Source organism: Myxocyprinus asiaticus, chromosome 42 (genome assembly GCF_019703515.2).
Source record: "Myxocyprinus asiaticus isolate MX2 ecotype Aquarium Trade chromosome 42, UBuf_Myxa_2, whole genome shotgun sequence".
NCBI lineage: Eukaryota > Metazoa > Chordata > Actinopteri > Cypriniformes > Catostomidae > Myxocyprinus > Myxocyprinus asiaticus.
In genome coordinates, this window is record NC_059385.1 from 16,277,723 (window position 1) to 16,301,634 (window position 23,912).

The 23,912-nt window shown below is 38.1% G+C and overlaps 1 protein-coding gene across 7 annotated transcripts; it reads left to right on the plus strand.

The window, feature by feature from the left end:
• The first annotated feature begins 1,414 nt into the window (after positions 1–1,414).
• On the plus strand, positions 1,415–23,430 carry LOC127432857 (arfaptin-2-like). Of its 7 annotated transcripts, XM_051684327.1 has the most exons (11): positions 1,415–1,656; positions 5,630–5,740; positions 7,455–7,487; positions 12,216–12,324; positions 13,180–13,242; positions 14,608–14,694; positions 14,943–15,058; positions 15,625–15,846; positions 16,758–16,915; positions 20,634–20,808; positions 21,154–23,430. In XM_051684327.1, the coding sequence occupies exons 2-11, from the start codon at positions 5,642–5,644 to the stop codon at positions 21,307–21,309; spliced, it is 1,218 nt and encodes a 405-aa protein (XP_051540287.1). In that variant the 5' UTR covers positions 1,415–1,656; positions 5,630–5,641; the 3' UTR covers positions 21,310–23,430. The 7 variants fall into 7 exon arrangements, with proteins under 7 accessions (XP_051540287.1, XP_051540289.1, XP_051540288.1 ...); XM_051684329.1 differs by lacking the exon at positions 14,608–14,694; XM_051684328.1 differs by lacking the exon at positions 13,180–13,242.
• The last annotated feature ends 482 nt before the right edge of the window (positions 23,431–23,912 follow it).

Sequence of the window (23,912 nt, forward strand, 5' to 3'; positions counted from 1 at the left end):
GTACTGGAGGAGCACCCCATGCTGTACATTAGTCAGAAGCTCTTGGTGCAAGAGACGAAGTACAGCACGATAGAGAAGGAGTGTCTGGCCATCAAATGGGCAGTACTCACCCTCCGGTACTACCAAATTGGGTGGGCCTTCACCCTCTGTTCGGATCATGCCCCACTCCAATGGCTTCATGAAGGATACCAACGCACGGATCACTCTTTGGTATTTGGCATTTCAGCCCTTTAAGTTTGAGGTGGTCCACAGGCCGGGGGTGCAGATGGCTGTGTCCGATTTTCTCTCTCAGAATGGGGGGAGGGGGAAGTCGGTGGCAGGCCAGACAGCTCCCCGGCCTGAGTCGGCCAGTGTGAGTATGTGGAGGCGGGGGTGTTGTCGAGTGCCGATCTGTGGAGTGTGAGGCCGGGAAAGTTGAGTGGTTAAGGATTTACACCTGTGCTAACAGCTGTTTGTATTTTCAGTGAGCTGTGGTGGAGTTAAATGGCGAGGAGAGGGCGGCAGACGAGAGAGCGTCGCGCTTCATCCGCCTGTGTGTGTGTGCGTGTTTTGAGTATTTGCTGAAAAGCAACAAGCATTTTGTAAATAAAGGCTTATTCATTGTCAAGGAGTATGCCGTCTCCCGCTTACTCATTCCCTGGAATGAAGGGATTTGCTAAAATTATCAATAAAACAATATTATTGATTGCTATTATTGTAGCTTTTTGTGTGTGTGTGTGTGTGTGTGCTTAATTTGGTTCTACTGTAAAGAAATTAGTTTATTTTATTTTGTGGAATTTTAGTATTTTTTTCTCTCCCATTTTAACAAGTAGGGGATTACATTGCACACCAAAATTATTAAAGTAGCAGACAATATAACATTAGAAATGTATTACATACATTGAAAAAGAAGATCAGAAGAAATATTAAAAAATAAAAAAAATACATAATCTGTGAATCACCTGTCACGTTCTTGTCACACTTTCATAGTGCTTGTGCACGCGCTAAAACAATTAAAAGGCTCCATATAACAATATTTTAGGCATGTGTCAGAAAGCATATAGATAACCATAGTCTGAAAGATACCCTTAGGTGTTAAGCTACTGGTAGAGAATGGTGCTTGCAACACTAAAAGCTTGGTTTGATTCCCAGGAAACATATAAGCTAATGAAAATGTATCTTGGGTGCTCTGTAACTCGCATTGCCAAATGTAATTTTGCCAGAATGTTTTTACCTCTTTACATTATTATTATTATTGCCTTCTCTGTATTTTTATTTTTATTAATTGGGTCGTCTTCTCTTAGCTGATCGTACAGTGACAGGTGCATATCGGTTCCAGTTTTCCCTTCTCATCATGGCTTCATCCCCGCTCCAACTATGTATTCCACGTTGAACAGAGGAAGGTCGGCGCTTGTCGTCAGATCCGCACAGCATTTTGGTCTACAGGAGGCTGATTCGCCCAATAATACAAACAAGCCGCCGTTGGACATAGTGGCATTGGCTGAACACGCGAAAAGCCGCTTGTTAATAAATTAACATAAATTCAGTACCCATGCATGCATTCTTTTTTTATTTCCCCAATCGTTTCGAAGTGTCAATGTTTGAATGCGCATGAACTGGGATACAATAGCCTGCACGCTTGTCAGAAAGCTAATCCTAGAATAGGAAACGGCACAGGTAAGATAAACATTTATAATTCTTGATCTTTTTTTTAACATGCAATCCGTCTCGCTCTTAGCAAACGTTGAAATAAGAGTTTATAATGTGCATAATGGTAAAATACAAAACGGTAAACAATTACTCTTTTTCTTTTACTAGCGAGCATACTGGCCAAGTGTGTTGTGTACGTCCCGATGCACGAAAAGCGATTTTTTTTTTTATGAAAGGCCCTTAGGTGAAATGGACCGTCACTTGGACCTTTAATGCTCGAGCCAACCGACTGTACATTATGACTGTAAACATTATGTGAAATAAAATGCCTACGCGCTTCAAGGTTGAATGAGAATAAGGTCAGTAATGTGATACGATCTAATTCAGAAGTAAATATGAAGTAAATATCGTGTGCTTTTTATGAAAAGACGGTAGGGGTTTTATTTCCCCGAGGTTGCACAGTAAAATGTGTTGTAGGTAAAATGGCACGAACCCACAGTCACCTGTCGTACCTGTTTTGTTGCGACACCACATTCCGCCAGTGCACACATATAAGAAATACTCTAAATTCTGAATAGGCTCTTGGTGGCTGTTTTGTTACAAACAGCCTCTTGTTTTCATGTCTATCCCTTGAGACTTTTCTAGCCATCTTAGGAAGGAGCATGATGAAGAAACATCACCTAACCCACCTTTTGTAACTCGTGACGTGTACTTTTGACTGTGGTTGTCATAGATGCAGCCTTGGTAAAATGGCATGCGGTCTCTTCAAATCCAGTGAAAAATCAGGGAATAAAAGGCCAAGGTCATTGATGCACGTTGTGGCTAACAAATTACTGGCCTGTCTGTTTTTTTCCTTCAGATGACTTATTAAAACCATTTGTAAAATCACATCTACTGCAAGGATATGGATTAAAGGAATATTCCGTGTTCGTTGCAAGTTAAGCTCAATCGACAGCATTTTTGGCATAATGTTGATAACCATAAAAATCTATCTCAACTTGTCCCTCCTTTTCTTTAAAGGAAAAGTTTATTCTAAAAAAAAAAAAAAAAACTAATAATTTACTCACCCTCATGCCATCCCAGATGTGTATGACTTTCTTTCTTCTGCTGAGCACAAAGAATTTTGAAGCATGTTTCAGCTCTGTTGGTCCATAAAATGCAAGTGAATGGTGACCAAAATTTTGAAGCACCATAAGCACATAACGGCAGCATAAATGTAATCCATTAGACTCCAGTGGTTAAATCCATGTCTTCAGAAGTGATGTGATAGTAGTAGGTGAGAAACAGATACATTTTTAAGTCCCTTTTTACAATAAATCTCCACTTTCACATTCTTCTTTTGTTGATCACATTCTTCGTGCATATCGCCACCTACTGGGCAGAAAGGTGAATTTTTAGTAAACTTAAAATATTTAATAAAGACTTAAATATTGCTCAGTTTCTCACCCACACCTATCATATTTCTTCAGAAAACATGGATTTAACAACTGGAGTCATATGAGTAACTTTTATAATGCCTTTGTGCTTTTTAGAGCTTCAAAAGTACCCATTCATTTGCATTCAATGGACCAACAGAGCTGAGAAATTCTTCTAAAAATCAGTGTTTGTGTTCAGCAGAAGAAAGTCATACACATCTGGAATGGTATGAAGGTGAGAAAATGATAAGAAAATTTTAATTTTGGGGTTCATTTTTAACTTTTCCTTAAAAAAAAAAAATCAAAGTTACGGTTAGGCGCTTGCAATGAAAGTAGATGGGGCCAATTTTTAGATGGTTCAATGGCATTTATAATGCATTTGTAGCCTACAGTTTTGCAAAAGCACTGACATTATTTCTTCTGTTAACTGTATTGTTTGAACTTTAAAGTTGTTTAAATCTATGTTTTTGCAGCAGACTAATGACAACGAAGTCGTAAAATTGGATAGGAACTTCGAAAAATTTAGTAAGGGGTTTAATTACAACAGAAACATGTTAACACACGCATAACGTTTACGTCTAGTAGCTATACTTGTGAAACAGTGAGAATTTAAACATTAAGAAATGGCCCCTTTCACATCCATTGTAAGTGCCTCACTGTACCCCAGATTTTTGCTTTTTTAAAGAAAAGGTCTTTTTCTTTATTTTTTGTGGAAATCAACATTATGCCACAAATGCTGTTGATTGAGTTTACCTTATACTGAACCTGGAAAATTCCTTTAATGTAGTGAAATACTGTAATATCATCTCTTGTTTGACCCAGAGGTTGTGTTGTCTGTCCATCTATTCAATCATCAGATGGGATATAACCAAGGATTAGCCTATATGGTGACAATTTATCAAAAACCCAGAATCCTTCTGAATTATTGCATTTTTGTGGATAGTTTCCATCATTCCTTCTTCACAACCCTACATTGCTTGCATGCATCTTATTGTAGATGTTGTTTTGTAGATATTGACCACCGTGTTCTTTACGCACAAAGTAATAAATCCAGTATGTCATTCACATCAACAGGTGGCTGATAAATTAAAGGTGAATGTTGCAGGCCAACACCCACCATTGTGAACTGCCTTGAAGAAACATTGTTTTCTCTCTTCAAGGACTTTGCCACAGTGTAGTTAAGCAATGTACATACTGTTCGTTTTAGTTTTAATGCCTTCAATGAGGTTACAGCATCCCAAAAGCCATGACCCGTCCCCCTTTATTCCATTATTACAGCAAAGAGCACTTGCACTGGCTCGCCACTATCACCACTACTTACAGAGTGCAAATTTATTAATGCTGGTTTTTCATTCCTGTTTCATTCACAGATAAGACCTGAACCATAAGCTTATATCCTGTGTAAATTTTATCCTCTAGCACTGAGAAGAATTAATGGGATCTTATGTGAATACAGGCTATGATGCCGCTCCGGTCAGATCAGTCCTCTGAGCAATGAGCCTCCCTCTCTGAGTGCCTGTCTAGCTGAAGCTTATACCCACATGCATGAGTCACATGATTGTTACATACAGTAGTTCTCAGCATTCCTGTATTTTCTCTACCCATTGAAAAGGCTGAGCCAGGGAGCTTTATGAGAGCTAACAATGAAAGCCCACTTCAGGGCAAGTTACGCACTAATGTATGTGAAGCCCCTCCCGGAGGTGTGAGAGGATTTGGTCCTGTAGAGGTAAACAAAGCACATGGTCTTCTTTGAGCTTGGATCCCTGAATGTTTCCGTTCAGAAATATCAATAGTAATATCTAGAAACTCGGGGTTTAGGAGGGGTTCCTAACTAGGTTAATTGGTTTGGAGTGAAAGATCGTTTCCTTGAACTCTGTCCATTCCTTTCATGGTAAGAACAGGGTTAGGCACGTTCAGATCTGATAACGACTGCTTTTGAACTGTACATTCCAGAGTAGGCAGTTTAATGAGAAATATAGAAGAGCTTCTATGTTTTGAATGGAATTGTCTCTAAAGACAAAATGTCATGTGAAGATTGTAGGGCTGCAACAACATGTCACTATTGCCCTCTGCTGGGCTGATTTTTTTTGTCCCACTCCATGCCTGATGGATAATTTTACTACTTTAATGATGAGCATTTTTTAAGTTTTACAAGTAAATAACTGTTTCGCATATGTCCTGAAAGTAATAATAATTACTTTAATAAAATACAGGAAATAAAATTTCATTTTTATCCGATTAATCGTAGAAATAATCGAAGATTAATCGATTATCAAAATAATTGTTAGTTGCAGCCCTAAAAGATTGCAACGTTGAAAAAACGATCAACGTTTAAAAAGTTCAAGGCCAGACCTCGTGAGTTAGCTTGCTTTGCCTTGATAATGTTACCTATCAGCCAGTAATAATCATGGTCTTGTGGTCTGAAGCCTTCATTGTTAATTATCAGCCCTGCATATGTGAATACATTATGCAGTAATGTCACAAACCTAACAACCTTTTTTAATATTAGAATCACTGTCTTTTTCTCTCTCTTTTTTTTTGTTTTCTTTGCTTTTATCTTTTTGAAATCTCATTCTCTCTTTCAGTAACACTCCAGTATGGCGGACAGTATGATGAGTAAAGCAGCCACAATGGAGATCCCCATTAACAGTAATGGGGACTCTAGGACCCTGGCAGAAGATGACGGCTTGGAGCAGGTGAGAGATATATGGTAGTAGGTTTGGTTTTGATTCAGGTTCATTGAGCAACTTTTTGACACTGAGCGTGTTTACATGCATGGTCTTACACCAATTATGGTTAATATACCGACAACGTTTAAGGTCATGTAAACACTTTGAGCAGCTTTATCGGGGTATGGTCATGAACAGTTAGCAAAAACCAATCAGCACAGGTAGAATTAAGCCCATTATCCCGATTTTGCATGCCTCTTTATGTTTTGATGTCGAAAGCAGAAAATATCCAGATGACTTCAAGTCTCATGTAAAAGCCATTTCCTTGCGTTGTCCAATTTTTGTAATAATCTGATTTTTGGTAGTTTTCAGCATATTGGAATTATCTAATGCACTCATTGAGAAGAGTGTCTAAAAGTGACCCAATTTACCTGAATTTGCCATACTGTATTTGACAGTTTATGTTTTGATATTTTGTTATTTTAAGTATCAAATTGTGGCAAGTTGTAGGTTTGCTGCAAAGTTTAAGTGTTCAGTTTTAGTTCATACGTCAGAGTCGTAATTCTAGGGTTCACCCGCTTTGTTTAGTGTTGCCACCTGAAGAGTTTCACACTATCACCCATGAGAAAAGAAATCAAGGTAACAGCTGGTGCAGGCAGTTATCCTGTTGCAATATGCATGGGCACTTTTCTAATTGTTAGGTTTGTTTTTACAGATTTCAGAAGTAAGGAATTTAAGTGCTCCATTAGAAATTAAAGTTGTTAAGCAAGTTAATAAGTAATAGTAATATTGTATGACTAGTTAAAGGTTTGTTTCATAGGAATGGCTTATGGCAGTACTTCAGTGGAAATCTTGCATGTGTCTTGATTGCAAGGTCTTTGTGGTTTCTGAAGTCACTGGCTAATTCACCAAAGCAAAAAGTGTTCAGATCTTTTGCCATTGTTGAAGCCATTGTACAGAAAAGGTTAAGTGCTAATGTTGTCATAAGCCACACCTCTTTCAGATAACTAAACTGTGGCACCGGATCCGGGAGAAGACAGTGTTGAGCAAACACAAGTGATATATTTGCTAACCAGAGAAACGTAGGTAATTCCTACAAGGAACTAAAGTTTCATAGTTCTGTTTTATTATTCTAATTGGTCAAACTTTTTTTTTTTTCATTCTCATGTTATATCCATTTAAAAAGCTCATCCATGAGCGGTCCAATTGATAATGTTCACAGATGCAGTAATGGCTAAGCTGAAGGCGGATGACAATATGTCTTTAAATAGATCGGAAGCATGCGAGCCAGAATGTGAGAATAGACTTGTAATGTATTCTAGGTGTTCTTGTCTTTCTTTACTGAGAAAGAGAAGTTTCTTCTCCCCTCTCTGTTCTCACTTGAGAGGTGATTGGAGTGACAGGGGATCTTTTATGACTCATAGAATCCATAAAGGAGGCTTATTGGTTGCTTAATGAGGGCTGAAATTAAACAGATTATTGTAGCTCAGATGCATTTCCTTGTTATCTTAAATTGAAATTTTAGTTACATATCTTTTTTTTTTTTTTTTTTGCTTGTTTGATGCACCATCCAAGTTCATGAAACCTTATGTGCTAATATTCCCTAAAATATGGATTTTCATAGCATTTGAATAGACTACACCATCATCATTTTCATGTCTGATTCTTTTTTACATTGTGCTGCTTCATTTTTTTTGTTATTATCTTTTTGTTGCCATGTTCTCCCTTGATGTCTGTGCAGGCTGCAAAGAATCAGTGGAGCTTAAAAGAGAAGGTAGGGATCCCTCGGGCCACAGGGTGAGAAGGGATGAGGGGACAGGGCTGTGTGTGTGTGTGTGTGTGTGTGTGTGTGTGTGTGTGTGCATGTGTTTGTCTTTCCTGCAGAAAATGATTTTAGTTCTCTCCATAACATTGTCACAATGGACAGGATGTTTTTCTCTGTCACTCATTACAAAAATCAGTGTTTGAGGACAGAAACAAATCCAGCTGATACAAAATTTGTTTGTTTGCTTTGAAAAGCATCCTGTTTTTTTTTAATCCCTCTGTACTATTAACCATTGCCTATAGACTGTTTTAGCACCCATTAACTCCATATCTCTAATGTATTAACCTTAATAATAATTTACTCTTTTGTTATTTAAAGGGAGTACTGCATTCGGAACACTGCATATGTATCCCATGAGCCTTTTTTTGTTGTGGCTATAACAGCAAAATATGCATGAGGCATGTAGGTTCTACATGACGATGAATAAATTAGACCCCTTGAGAGAATTACGATCTGTACTAGTGGTCGACCGATATGGGTTTTTTAATTGCCGATGCTGATATCCAGAGAACAGGGTGGCCGATAGGCCGAGACAATGCCGATATATCACACAGTTTAATATAGTAAATAACAAACATAACACTGCAAAAATAAATAAATAAATATATATATATATAACAAACTCTTATTCAGCACTACATTTACTCAATTTCACACAAAACAAAAAATGTATATTGTATTTTAAATGGTAAATAGCAGTTCCTTCAGATTTCTGTTTAGTCATCAAATTTTAGTAATTTATTTGCACATAAAGAAATATATTATGAAGAAGGAAATAACAGTACACACAGTAGTCCAGCAACCATGGATTGCATGTCCACGTTAGCTATCGCATTTTCTCAAAAAATATCAAATCAAACCAATTGTACATACAGTGCATAGTGAATAAGACATTTACTTATAGTACATGTGAAGCACTTTTACCTTGGGCTGCATCTGAAAATGTAGGCAGCTGACTTGCTGCCTAATCAGTTAATGGCTTAACTGATAGCTGTTTTGAATGAATGGAACTCTTAAAGCTACACTATGTAACTTTTGGCCCTCTAGCGGTTAAAAAATAAAACTGCATGTGTCTTGCGGAAGAACATTGTTTTTGGTAATGACATAAGTTGTGCTTCGGCTCTGCTCCTGAGCACGGATGAATGTGGTTTGAGGCATCGGTGTACACATGGATACAGGACATCTTATCACTGCGAATGGACAAATAAATAACAAAAGAAAGGAAAAGACGGATATCCGAAAACATGTCATCTGAGCAGATAAGTGCCATATCTTATACTGTTGTTTTGACTTATTGGAAACATTGATGTTTTGAAATAAATGACGTTAAAAAAGTTAGGCAACGTTTGATAAGGTCAACCTTGTACATTTTTTATAACTGCTGGATAGTCTGGCCAAATAGACCACGGTAGTAACTAATTTATAGATAGTCATTGTTACCAACCAGTGGTCAACATCATTTCAAGACTCACATGTCTTTGGCAAGCCTCGGACTAAAGGATTTATTTATATAAATGATTGCCGTTATAAAGAAAAATACACATGTGTGCTAGCAAGTGAAAAGTTCTGCACCGATTACAGTATAATTTTTGTATTTCACTTCACACGTGTGTGTGTGTGATTACACAATTGTACATAAACCATATCAATAAAATATCTTACCTGTTGAAAAATAAAAAAAATCCATCCCTGGGTCGCTTTTAAATCCTTTCAGATCTCTGAGTTGTCGTCATCTCTGAATAGCCAAGCCAAAAAAAAAGATACATAGTGTAGCTTTAAGGAAACTGGTCTCCGAAGAGTTTGAAAAGCACCTTATTTTCATTGTACCTTCGTATACAGCCCCGTAGGCAGCATTTTCCTGGTTTCAGACGCAGCCTTGAAGATGCACTCAAGCGCTCATGCGGATTCCAGCGCGAGCAACAATCTCCTGACAGTTTAAACGACCTGGATCGCCTACTTGGACTGACACGGACTGACCGTCATGATTTGTGAATAAAAGTAACTTTTGATCCTGATCCCAAAGTTTTTGATTCTGGCTGATAGAATACACGCTTCAGACTAAGATATTAGATGAGCGCTCGACGGGAAGAAAACGTGAGGTTCGTGAATGACATCTTTTTAAACGAGATATCTGCATATTTGCAGATGGTATATAATAGAAGTTTTATTGATATTTGCCTTTTATCATTAGAAAAGTTACAGGGAACCGTTGAGGAGAGACTGTTAGAATACGTGCTTCAGAGGAAGATTTATGATCGTTCCACAGGACGCTGGATCTGCTGAAGTTGTGTGAGGTTGGTTTATTACATCTGTTTAAACGAGATGTGCACATATTTGCCGAAGGTATATGATATTAGTTTTATTGATTTTTAACAGTTTTGACAGTTAAAAGTTACAGGGAATTGTTGAGGAGAGAGAGGGATAATGAAACAGGCAAGCACTTTAACATTATGAGCTCAAACGCGTCTGCCTCAGCTCTGATATTTAGACTGTTTGAATGACACTGTGTTGCACACTGGTCTATTATTGTTGTAACACGATGGCACATAACAACAAAACGAACCGTGACTGGTCATCTACATGTCTCAGACACTTAACATGCAAGCAGGCGAAAATCGGCCAAACGGGAAAATTTATCGGCCAATGCCGATAATTAAAAAAGTCTGAATATCGTCCGATTTATCGGCCCCTGCGATATATTGGTCGACCACTAATCTGTACATTTGTTTAGTTTGATCAAGCCATTTAGATTGTTTACAGGCATTGTTTGTATGGGTGGGTGTATATCCTGCCCTTTTTTACTTGTGTGGTCTCCGATAGCATTTACAGCTGTGTTGATGACTGTTTATTTAGCCACTAATGTGGCTTATTTTAGATAGCAGACTATTTGCTTCAGCTGTAATTGCCTGGTAAGCTTTGGTTTCAAATTCCTTTACACTCCCAAGGAAACAAAAGACCTGGAGCTTTCCAGAAATAAACCCAGACAGATTGATCAGGTACCCAACATGAAGCGGAGGCTTATTACATGGCTACTAACCAAATAAATAAATACATGGACATAAAATGTTGATTTGTGTTGAAATTACGGAATTATATGACAAGAAATCGCTGAATAGCTCAAATCCACCTCCGGTTTCCATCTGTTGAGTTCGGTTGGTGTTTATTTTTTGAAAATGACCATCTGACTCCTCATTATCTTGGGCTGGATTCAAGAAACGTTCTTAAGAAGAAATTTCTTCTTAACTACCATTTTCTTCATAATTTGTAACTTAAGAAAAAAGTAAAAAAAGTTAAAATTCTTAAGAAAGTTCTTATCTTTTTCTTAAAGGTGCAGTATGTAAGATTCAGAAACCCTTGTTATTAATGACACCTGTGGCCGTTAAGTGAACTGCAGCCTGTAGCTCATGATCGTGATTCACCGGCTTCATGGTGGCAGATGAGGTAGCATAATTAAAATTACACAGTTATGATTGTTTTACTACGAACTTTGAGACTGTATATTATATTTGACTCTTCAGTGCTGGAACAGGGCTAAAACAAAGTGTGGATATAGGTCTGACTATGCGAGACTGTAGATTGAAATAATCACTTTTGTTTGCATGATACATAGGCTATCCAATAAATGCAGTTAATGTCAGCGTTAGCTAGCTTAGCGGAAGCACTGAGGCAAGGCTCTCGGGAGCGCGCATAAACGTCACATCCTTCGGATTTTCCCAGCAAAAGTGACCCGCTCCCTTTGCATGAAAATCAGTCTACAGGCTTTAATAGGCAACCTAGGAAGTCTGGGAAGGGCTCATTTTTTAAGTTGCGTTACAAGCCGTTCACACATTGGCAAAAAAGGCAAATATTACATGAAAAAAGTTACATATTGCATCTTTGTGATTATTCTGAAGAAAAAACTTAAGCATTCAAATTCTCGAAGAAAATGTTCTTAAATATCGTCGTAAATAACATCTTAAAGTTAGGATGACCTCACAGTTGTCTTAAATTCTAAAAGGTAAGATGTTTAATTAATTTACTGGGTTTTTCATGTTGAGTCTGAAGTCACAGTGGGCTGTTTATGTAGAAATGCTGTTTTAGACCGAAAAACGTTTTTGACTGTTTTGTGTTTAATTATATTTTTATTTTCAGCTTGTAAACCATGTAAATGTTATCACCAAATTAGCCAATTAGCGATTGCTACAAGTAATTATTTAACTTGTAGCAATCGCACAGTGATCCAAGTAGTAGTAAAGATGGCTTGCAATACCTGGATGAGCAGTCTGATACGTGGATGTGCAGTTGTTACTCAGAAATATCAGACCGCTAGATGGCGCCATTGACCAATCAAAATTGATTGTTTCATTGTGCTGTGTAATAAATAGAAATTATTCAAGGCATTATCACTTTACAGGATGTTTCAATTTTCACCGATATCTAAAACTTTTGCACTGTACTAAAAGTAAAAATACATATGTTACAAAGATAACATTTTTAGTGTCTCACAAACTCATGATTCTTGTTTAATTCTGGGTCTAATGTGATACTAACCCTAAACATCTTCCTATAACAATGTACGACTTTTGCAGATATGTGAATATGTGTGTAGGACTTGCAGAATTAACAGACTACATGAATAATGATGTCAATGTTGTAATGTTATAAGACCCTTTCCTCTTTCTCATTCTGTGTCTGTAGGACTTGCAGCAGGTCATGGTGTCCGGGCCCAACCTAAATGAAACCAACATTGTATCAGGTGGTTATGGAGGCACAACAGAAGGCATGATTTCAACCAGCTCCATCAAAGGTACAGCTCACTCTTTCATTCTTTAACCCTTCTGTGTTCTTAACATCTTTTGCTACTTTTTTTTATCACACTGTAAAGTGAACAGCCATCCTGCCCAATCTTTATTTGAAGAACAGCATTTGGGATTTAAAAATATTACACATCAGTATCTTTTTGAAATAACTTCAAATCTTTAACCACATGCTTGTTCCTTATTCTTTACCTGTTTTAAACACATTGCCCACATACTTTTCATTATAATGATGTTACTTCACATGATGGAAAGTATTTGGATGACTTGTCACTTCTTCCTTGTCCTTTTTATTTTGCATCAGTTAAAGAGATCTGATTTGGTGTCTGGTAAAGTAAGGGAATGCCTGGGAAGTACAACACACACAAACAAACTGACCTGATTTTTTAAAGATGAAGTTTGAATTGTCCCGATTGCATAATTTCCTCAGTGACTTAATTTTTTTATTTTATTTTTTCCCACTCCTTCCCCTTCCTATGGTGATATACAAATGAGAGCCAGGGCCCCCAGAGGAATTCTGCACTGTGTATCGGTAGTGTGTGAGTCATGCTTAATGGCTGTAAAGTTTGACATTAAGCAGAGTGAAAAGGAGCATAGAATGAGTTTCTATGGACTTTTTTTTAATATCCCCTGTAATTAAAACCTAAATAAAAAAACAAAATATGAGTTTTGCAACGTAACCCAACCATAATTGACCCCGCTTTTGATGTAAATGTATTTCACTACTGTATATCTAACATATGAATCTGAAGTGTAATCTGATCTGAATGGAAGTGTAAATATATTCCTTTCCTCCTCTGCTGGCTGATTAATTTAGGGCTTTCTGTATTTTTACTCCTCCTCAGGCCCTTCCATCCATCTTAACACTAACTTTCTGGGCAGCAGACGCATTCCAAACGAAGGACAAGGTCATTCATCCCTCATTCACACCGCATCTCTCTTCTTTGTCTTTCTTCACCTCCCTATGGTGCCTTGAATTATTGTCTTTTCAAAGTCGTTTTCTTCTTTCCCAGGGCAAGGGATGCCATTCTACGGGAACAAATTTTATCACGTCTCCATCTCTGTTTTCCTGGCTTTCATTTTTCTCTTGTAGCAGATTGGAACGGGTTGCATTTCACTTTCTCTTCTTTCTAGCAGGGTTGAGGTTTGCTTTTCTACTAGCAGAAATGCTGCCTGTGATGAGGAGCCTTTTGTCTTAATTTTGTTTCGGAAATCAATTTGAAACTTGAATCTGCTATTAAACTTGCTTGCTTTTGTTTAGGAAATGTTTAGAGAAATCTACTGCAGAATGGCTGGGCGTATGCATGTCTGGTCATCAAAGATCAGATCAGGACAAGAAAACTGATTTTCTTATTTTAGACCAATACTGTCTGATACAGTACTCCCAGTCACTGTTTCTTTGGAAATTACCTATAGTTGTAAAAATAAATGATTGCACTTATTAGGGCTTAGAATAACAGTTATGTGATCTTAAAGGGTTCACCCAAAAATGAAAATTCTCTCATCATTCACTCACCCTCATACCATCCCAGATGTGTATTAATCTTTTTTCTCTGCAGAACACAAATGTAGATTTTTAGAAGCGTATCTCAGCTCTGTAGGTCAATGCAATGCAAGTGAATGGTGGCCAGAACTTTGAAGCTCAAAAAAGAACATAAAGGCAGCATAAAAGTAATCTGTACAACTCCAGTGGATTAATCCATGTCTTCAGTAGTGATATGATAATTGTTGGTGAGAAACATATCAATATTTAAGTCCTTATTATTATAAATCGCCACTTTGACTTTCACGTTCACATTCTTCTTCTTTTGTTTATTCGCATTCTTCGTGCATATTGCCACCTACTGGTCGGGGCTGGTCAAAGATGGAGATTTAGGTGGAGATTTTTGGGTTAACTTTCCCTTTAAGTGAACTTTAAAGTGTGTCTCCATCTGTTTGTCATCATGCAGCAGATTTAACAAAATATCCATCATATGCTCATGTTTTTAATTTGTTCTCACTACATTATAACATTCTCTCTTTTTCCATCCCTTTTCCCCTTTCGCTGTCCTCTCCCTTTGCCCTCCCTGCTCTCTCCCTTTGCCCTCCCTGCTATTCCTATAATATCTGCACACACAAACGCACTTTCACTGCCATTTTTCCATACATTTAACCTCTCATGTTGTACAACACACTTCCCAATTGCCTAAATCATTTTTCACCACTAACATATCCACCACCTACTCCACATTCCCCAAACATCTCCTACTATCCCTGGCCATGACCCCCTCCAGACCTTCGAATGAAGTCCAGGGGTGTTAGCGTTGCCCCAAGCCAGACTGCAGCCTGCCGAATAGCCAGCCAATCAGCAGACATCCCAGGTATCCCAAAGACTGATGAAAGATCCCTTCATTTAAGTGCTCTTTGACAACTTTCCTCCACTTATTAACACTTATTCATTTATTCACTCATTCACAATTATCTCCTGTCTCACATACAGCTGATGGCCACAATAAGCTGAAAATGTGTAGGTTCTTGTGGATGAACAGACATTTGTATTATTAAAATATGTATTTGTCTGTTGGAGACTGTAATTAGAGACTTACAGTGAGTGTTTTCTGTGTATCAGGATCCAACATGCATCACACCAGTAGCAGTTCCTCCATGACAGCAGATGAGGCATCAAGAGGTGTTGCTGTGGAAAAGTTTGACATAGTGAAGAAGTGGGGTCTGAACACTTACAAGGTTTGTCAACGAGCTAAATCTGTACCATATTTTTGGCATTTTATCCTACTTAAAGTTTAATGTGGAGCATTGTGCATTGTTTTTTTTTTGGGGGGGGGGGGATTTTTCCCCTTTTCTCTCAATTTGGAATGCCCAATTCCCAATGTGCTTTTAGGTCCTCGTGGTCGCGTAGTGATTCACCTCAATCCAGGTGGCGGAGGACGAATCTCAGTTGCCTCCGCATCTGAGACCGTCAACCCGCGCATCTAATCACGTGGCTCGTTGAGCGCGTTGCCACGGAGACATAGCACGTGTGGAGGCTTCACACCATCCACCGCGGCATCCACGCTCAACTCACCACGCGCCCCACCGAGAGCGAACCACATTATAGCGACCACGAGGAGGTTATCTCATGTGACTCTACCCTTCCTAGCAACCAGGCCAATTTGGTTGCTTAGGAGACCTGGGCATTGTGCATTGTTTGACTGCTTGCATTTCTTTTAAAGTTATTATTTTTTAATTAGAGGTTATGTGCTGTTATCTGCTATTTTTAAGCCATTTGTGTTCGTTACCTATCTCTCTTTTAGTGTACCAAACAGATGATCTCTGAGAGGTTTGGCCGTGGCTCACGTACTGTGGACTTGGAGTTGGAGGCTCAGATCGAGGTTCTACGGGAAACCAAACGGAAGTATGAGAATGTGCTGCATTTAGCACGAGCGCTAACCAGCCACTTTTACAGCATGGTGCAGACGCAGAACGCCCTCGGGGACACTTTTGCCGACCTCAGTCAGAAGTCTCCAGAGCTTCGGGTGAGATGCTACAGCCATTGTAATATTGAAGATGACATTTGTTGTGACTGCAGTGCAACGTAATGGGGCTGGTGTAAACTTGGCTCATGTACTTTAAGCTATTCCTAAGTGTATTATTCAAGTTGTGCCACTGGAAACGTAAAGCAAGATTGTATAATGAAATGCTAAAAGGCCACCGTTTTTGTTTTGTTTTACCGTACATGTTGCTATTGAGACCAGTCAGGGATATTTCTAATATTGTAGATGGATTGTCTAAAAATGTAAACATCAAAGGGGTCACGACATGCCTTTTTTATTATTTTAATATGTTGCTTGAGGTTCACTTATAAAATTAGTAAAGTTTTTGTGCACAAAAACCAGTCTTATATTTTTAAAACATGATTATTTTCCACCCTTATTCTGACCCTTTGTCAGAAACGCTCAGTTTTGGTGCTGCTGCTCTTTTAAGACTTGACAGTAAACACCCACTGTTATGATTGGCTCTCTGCTCTTGACTGACCTGCTCTCTCATTGCCGTCTCACTGCTCAACACTACTGGGCGGGGCTACGGAAGTGATAAGGTAAAGTAGCCATTGATGTGTTGTTTTGAAAGTGGACGTATGCAAATGTCTACCAAAGTGTTTAACATCCCAATGTGAAGGAAAAAGAGAACGAGTCGTTTTGGTAGCTGCTCTTTTTACAGCGTGGAGGAAGTTTTGCGTTCTGAAACTTACAGTATGTTTTTACATTACAATGAACTCTTACATGTCAAAAGATCAAGGAAAATTCAGTTCCTCATGTCATGACCCCTTTAAAGCTGATTGTTATAATGTAGAGTTAGATTAAGAAACAAACAGATCTATTGCTGGCTTTTTTACTCATCATAAAAGAGTACAATATTTATCAATGTTTTTGGTAATATGTACAAACAGGATGAGTTTGGCTACAATGCAGAAACACAGAAGCTGTTGTGCAAGAATGGAGAGACTCTGCTGGGTGCCATCAACTTCTTTGTGTCCAGCATCAACACACTGGTGAACAAGACAATGGAAGACACGCTGATGACCATCAAGATGTATGAGAATGCCAGGTAAATGCTGAAGCCTGTTGCTTTACACTTTTGCACTTGATTCTGATTTTCAAAGGTGCTCCAAGGCTTTGTTCACACTGCAGGAAAAATCCAAATTTTTCTCAAATTTGATTTTTTTTTTTTTAGACTGACTGTTCAAACTGGAAGTTATGTGTGTCTTTTTGCTCAGACTGAAGTCTGTTTTGCTGGCATGTCCACATTAGTTGATATATTAACGGTGTAAAACACTGTGAGTTCAACATGCATGAGAGTTTAGCAATGGTGATGTTTTGACATCGTTTATACACCAATCAGCTACAACATTAAAACCACCTGCCTAATATTGTGTAGGTCCCCCTTGTGCTGTCAAAACATCGCCAACCCACATCTCAGAATAGCATTCTGAGATGCCATTCTTCTCGCCATAATTGTACAGAGCGGTTATCTGAGTTACCGTAGACTTTGTCAGTTCAAACTAGTCTGGCCATTCTCTGTTGACCTCTGTTGAACAAGGCATTTCCATCTGCAGAACTGTCCCTCGCTGGATGGTTTTCTGTTTTTGGCACCATTATGAGTAAATTCTAGAGACTGTTGTGTGTGAAAATCCCAGGAGATCAGCAGTTACAGAAATACGCAAATCAGCCCATCTGGCACAAACAATCATCCATGCAATTATCTAATCAGTCAATCGTGTGGCAGCAGTGCAGTTCAAAAAATCATGCAGATACGGGTCAGGAGCTTCAGTTAATGTTCACATCAACCATCAGAATGGGAAAATTATCTCAATGATTTGGACCGTGACATTTTTGGTGCCAGATGGGCTGGTTTGAGTATTTCTGTAACTGCTGATCTCCTGGGATTTTCACGCACAACAATCTCTATAATTTATTCAGAATGGTGCCAAAAACAAAAAACATCCAGTGAGCGGCAGTTCTGTGGACGGAAATGCCTTGTTGATGAGAGAGGTCAACCAGACTGGTTCAAACTGATAAAGTCTACGGTAACTCAGAATGCTATTCTACACAATATTAGGTAGGTGGTTTTAATGTTGTGGCTGATCGGTGTATATTTCAAGAGGGCAGTATCCAAGTATGAACACATTCGTCACAGACAACGGCAAAAAAATGGAGAGGTGGCATATTCAGTGTTTGTTGCAGCTAGGGTTTACAGCTGTCCCGTATTAGCCAGGACGTCCCGTAATTTGGCCGAAATTACGACGTCCCATACAGAACGCCTATTTTCCTATATTTTAGTGGGCAGCGAAACATCCCGTATTGAAGGCTTTGTGTCCTGTATTGAAGGATAAAAGGGATGGAAAGTGTGACCCTTGAAAAGGACCCCCGTCCTGTATTGAAGCGCTCAAAATGCTCAATCATCCTTTACTCGTGTGAGACATTAAACATTATTGTGTTGTGGTGAGTAAAGCCAATGTATCATTTTAAAAGAGGTTTGCACTGATTTGGCTGTCCCGTAACATACGTGATATATGGGTACGTTCCAGGCGTGGCTCGTCTGTAGGGCAGAGCCCCACCTAAATATTCATTCACTTCTAAACATAGATCCATACTTTAAACTGCTAATAATGTAATTTGTTAACCAGTAAATATGTTCAAAATGCTGACATATGGATTTAAAAGTAGGCATAGTGTAGGTTTGTATTCTATTTTTAATTCGTAATGTAACCAAAACCTCCGTTACACTGTGTTTGATATAGATATACTGTACTTGCATGTGGGCCCTCCCGAACTCCACAGCGCCCCTCTTTTTTCCAATGGAAATCTGTGGTTAAATATGGTACTGCAACGAGCCTTCATTGAGATCCATTGGGGCAGGAATTAATCTGCCCATAAACATAGAACCAAACCAAAGGCAACTTTATTATTAGTGTGCTCCAGCAGTGTGACAGATTGCAGATGTGTGTGTAACTGCGATTCTTTGCAAATTCATACAAATTGGCCATCAAACAACTTGGTCCTGACAAGCCAGACATAAAAATAGTTTGGAAATCAAAAGAGATGAGTAGATGATAAAAATCTTTATGTATTGTATGATGAAAAATTTTATGTCAAAAAGCCTTGGCTCTGTGTACATTGAATAAAATTGTATGTTTCCCATATTTACTTTTTCGTTCTTATTTTGTAAGGGGACCGTAGCGTAGATGTATAACAGTGGTTATAAATTACCTATAGCGCTCATTGCAAGATTTGCCCTGCCTATATCTGTGGTCACGAGCCGCTACTGGTGCGTTCCATTCAGAAGTGATCACCCCTCGCCCCTGTTCCCCTCAAAGACTTTACCTTCTGTCGAAGGGCTGAAAGGTATAATAAAATGGTCACGGAACTCATTCTGTTTGTAACAGTCCTACAATGTGGCCATTACTATTGTTTTCCCTTTGAAGTCTCTTGTGAACAGATCATTTATTCCATTTGGAAAGCAGTACATGTCTTCTTGTCGCTACACCTGACGTAAAATGCCGCGCACAACGAATGGTGAAAAAAACAAAAAAACCCACATGAAATCTGATCTGACCGTTCAGACTAAGATGTATTAACAAAAAACAGATTTTTATCCAATTCCAAACCACATCCGAATATAGTTTGAATTGGGCTTATAAAAATTTTAGACTACTAAAACTTACACAAATTTAAGTCAGATGGACCAAAAACTGTGTGAACAGCCCAAGTGTTCTACTTCTCTGCAATATAAACAGGCTCTGACCCCTGCTTTCTGTCAGGACTGGAAATTCCAGCCCTTGAATTGTTCTAGGTTAATTAGCCTGTAATACTACTGGACGTTTGAGAGGGTCATTGTGCGTTACAGTTGTCTGGCTGAGTATCAAATATTGCTGCACGTGCAGACGAGATGGTATTGAATGAACTGAAAGTGAGGCCCCAACAGGTCGGATTGGCACTGGCTGCATTGAAGGACTCTTGCTCAGTCCTTAGATGGAAAAGAAAAAAGGCAGTAGCATATCCTCTATTACAGTTCATTATTTCATGAGGTACAGTATATGCTGAGAGGGTTAGTCCCCTTTGTGCCGTATCCTGAATTTACCTTCGTCCCCAAAGATCTAGGTAGCCTTATTTGTGTAACGTCTACCATATATCCTTCAATGTTCAGCTATCTTTAGTAGAGGTAGACCGATATATCGGTTCACCGATTAATCGGTGCCGATAGTTGCTTTTTGGCACTATCGGTACTCTGCAAAAATCTATGTCGATTAGTTTTATTTTTTTGACAATTTTTTTTTTTTTTATTCCTTATCAATAACCTCATCTGGTGTAATATATACATTCAAAACTCATATATATATATATATATATATATATATATGCTATAAAAAGCTTAATTTGATCAATATTTACATATAGACATTGTAACGAAGCCAAGTCTCTTTTATTTCAAAATAAGAGTCCTCTGTGTATTTCGGGCTTGTTTATAGGTAAGTCCTGCGTTATGCACCAAGTCAAAAATTATTACTGGGATTTTGGTTGCACAATAAACTGCTTTTGGGATTTTATTAATTTTGGACTCTTGTAGCCTCAGTGTCTGTGCCTGTCATAGTAAGGAAAGCCTAAGAGTTTTTTAATATTTCTATAAATCGGTTTTAAAAAACTATTAATAACCGATTAATCAGTTATCAGCCTTTTGAGCAGTTTCAGTTATTGCTGTGGATATTTTATGGAAATACAGGGAAGAATTTAATGCAGATGATTTTTTTCCCCCTGATGTTCTGTAGGCTAGAGTTTGATGCGTACAGGGCAGATCTGGAGGAGTTGAACTTGGGCCCGCGGGATGCTGTTACTATCACTCGTATTGAGGCTGCTCAACAGCAGTACCAAATCCACAAGGACAAATATGAACGTCTCCGTAGTGACGTCACCATCAAGCTCAAGTTCCTGGAAGAAAATAAGGTGCTCGAACTACCCTCATTTCCTTCTTTATGTTAGTCAAAGTTATTGAATGGATCATTCTGCTGTTAAGATTGTTCAACAAAAGGAATAGCTCCTAACTTGCGACTTTTGCTGTTTTCGATATCTAGTTTAGAAACATGAACTTTGTCTTTAATTAGCATACAGTATTGCGGTTGCATGTTTTTTAGTAAGTGTGAGTGCATTTTGTTTGGTTTACTTAGATTTGTATCTTGTTTTATTCGAGTGGACAGAGAAAATGTTGTTTATCAGTGTTGTTCTGTGTCTTTAGCTTGTCTGTGTTAGCTCAGTGGCACATCTGACACCATGTGCGTCTCTTTCTCACAGGTCAAAGTGATGCACAAACAACTTCTGCTGTTCCATAATGCCATCTCAGCCTACTTTGCTGGAAACCAGCAGCAGCTGGAACAGACCCTCAAGCAGTTCAACATTAAACTCAAACCACCAGGAGCTGACAAGCCTTCTTGGCTGGAGGAGCAGTGAAAGTGCCCACCCCTGATATCCAGTTATTTGTCTTTAGTCACACAGAGCAACCAGAGATCTGAGATGCTAGCAGAGACAGAGACTCTTTTTCAATAACTCTCTCTAGCTTTCCCTTAACCCATACTTCTCTTCTTTGATTTTCCTCTTATTTTTGCACCAAGACTGTTTTCAAGTGTCGCCTCTGGTGTGTAACCAGTCCCAAAATCTTCATCCCTATAAACATCATTAAACCAACTGAAACAATCCTGTCTGATATGTGAGTCAGAACAGATGTTTTTTTTTCTAGACTATTCTCTCTGTCAGTCTTTCACACACACTCTCTCTGTGATCACATTATTGAGGATCTTTTTTCCTGTGTTTCCCCATGAAAATGGTTTTATTTTACTATTATCTTTTTTTTTTCTTTCTTTTTTTGTATTGTATTGTAGATGAAGAGGGTGGAAAAACAAGCATTCCAATCACAGAGCTCTTAGTATTCAACATTGGTGGTTCTGTTTATCTGATATTGAAGATGTTGGTATTGCATCTTTAAACCTTAACCAGGCCATCAGTGTACTGTTGTTTCATGAGTCTCTCATTTTATGTTTTTAACATCAAATTAATAATGCTGGAATGGACTGATGCTGTGGTCATGAAATTCACCAGGCATGAATGCATGGTTGTCTGTGGAAATTCCCAGACATCATTGTCTCTAGCCCCAAATCACTGTCTCTAGTCCTTATTCAGTCGGTTTTCAGGAGTTTGCATATCAGCCTTGAACACATAAAACATTATGATTGTTTTCTCTAATGGAGAAGAGTGTAATTGTGTTATTTTGACAGTTGTTGTTATTTCCTGTAGTATTATGTACTAACACATATAGCTGTAGGATGTTCAGTTTTGTATAACTATTTGGAGTTAATAATCAGATATTGGTCAAGGATTGTGGATGTATAAGTTCTGTTTTTGATTGTTTAGCTGAACACTGGCCAGTGATTAAGGCCCAGCATTATCTGCCTCTTTATCTACCAAAGCATGCACTAGAAGTTATGTACTGACTTGCTTTGTTATCAGCAGTGCCCTAATTACCTTCCGTTCTCCATTCAAAAGCCACTTCTGCCCTGTGTAGTACTGTGCATCCGGTTTTTATCCCCTCTATCTGTCTTTGTAGAAAAAAACGTTATTTTTTTCCACAATTAAATATGCTGAAAAGGTAGTACAATATCAGTGAGAGAAGGAAGTGATCAAATATTAAATATATGTATATTCAGATTGATATAATTGAGTCTTACTGAGTATATAACATAAAACTTCCCTCACATAAAATGTCAAATATCTATATTCACTGCGGTAACCTTTTCCCAAATTATTTTACATTTTTATTTTTAAAGTGGGCTCCAAATACACATGGACATTTGTTGCTTTTGCTCTAAATACAGACTTGAAATGATACAGTGAATTTGGGGTTAAAGTGCAGACTGTCAGACTCACCACGTCGGTCTTGATAAGAAAATAAATATCTTAATCACATTTTGTTGGTCCAAAATAATGACTATGATCTAATGTTCAACATTTTTGGAACATTGCACTAAATCTTTCTATGTTTAAAACGAAGCAATACTGAAGATGTTACTTTGAAAGTGTATTTTCATGTATGCCTGTATTGGCTGTACCCTTGTGTGTTTTTGCATGGCAGGTCTGATTATATTAGTTGTACTTTTCCATGCATTGTGATTGAATTCTGTTCAGTGCTTCAGTAAAACACAAAATGGGTAAGAATGTTTCTAGAAAAAACGTCACCTGTTGAATATTAAGAAGTGTAATGGCATGCTATCTGGAAGCCTCTTTTGCCTTCAGGTTTTGTTTTTTGTTTTTTTCTGTAAAGATGAGTCATTTACCCTAGAAAAGGAATTCAAGAAAAGAAAACAACGGGACTTTTTGTCAGATTTTTATACCAAGTATTTTGTTTTTACATTCTGACAGCAGAGACTGTGATCTGTGGTGTGTGGTATTATTTTAATGGAGAAAGCTGCTGGAGAAACGGATATGTCCATCTTATACTGCAGAGACTGAAACATTCCATGAAGTGATGGACTTTTGTTCCAGACCTCCTTAACAATAAATCCAAAAACAGAAACCTTTCCCCAATGAGTTCTATTTCCTGCATCCATAAAGATATTTTTGTTTTTGTATTTTTTGATTACTGTTAACAGAAGTGTTGGTATTGAAATGCTTACTCCACCAGTAGTCCTAGTTTTAGAGCTTAGCAGAATGAAAGGGTTATAAATATTATTACCATTTTTATGTACAATCAATATTTTAGGCTGCTTTGTGGCATTGTTGTGTATGAATGATTTATGTATGTATGTATGTATGTAAAGATAATTTGTATGTATAGATGAGACAGGTTTTCAAACTGGAAACCCATGATGTTAGCCTTTGGTCCTGGCTTTGACCAAAACCTTCTGGAATACAACAATGACGTACAAGAACCCACATGATAAATTTTAGAAGTTTGCAAAAAAATATGGTCTTCGTTTCATTTGTTCTTAGTTTATGCCCTTTAAGCTTCCAACAGAGAAACTAGATGTAGGCATACAAAATTAATGCAGACCACTAGATGG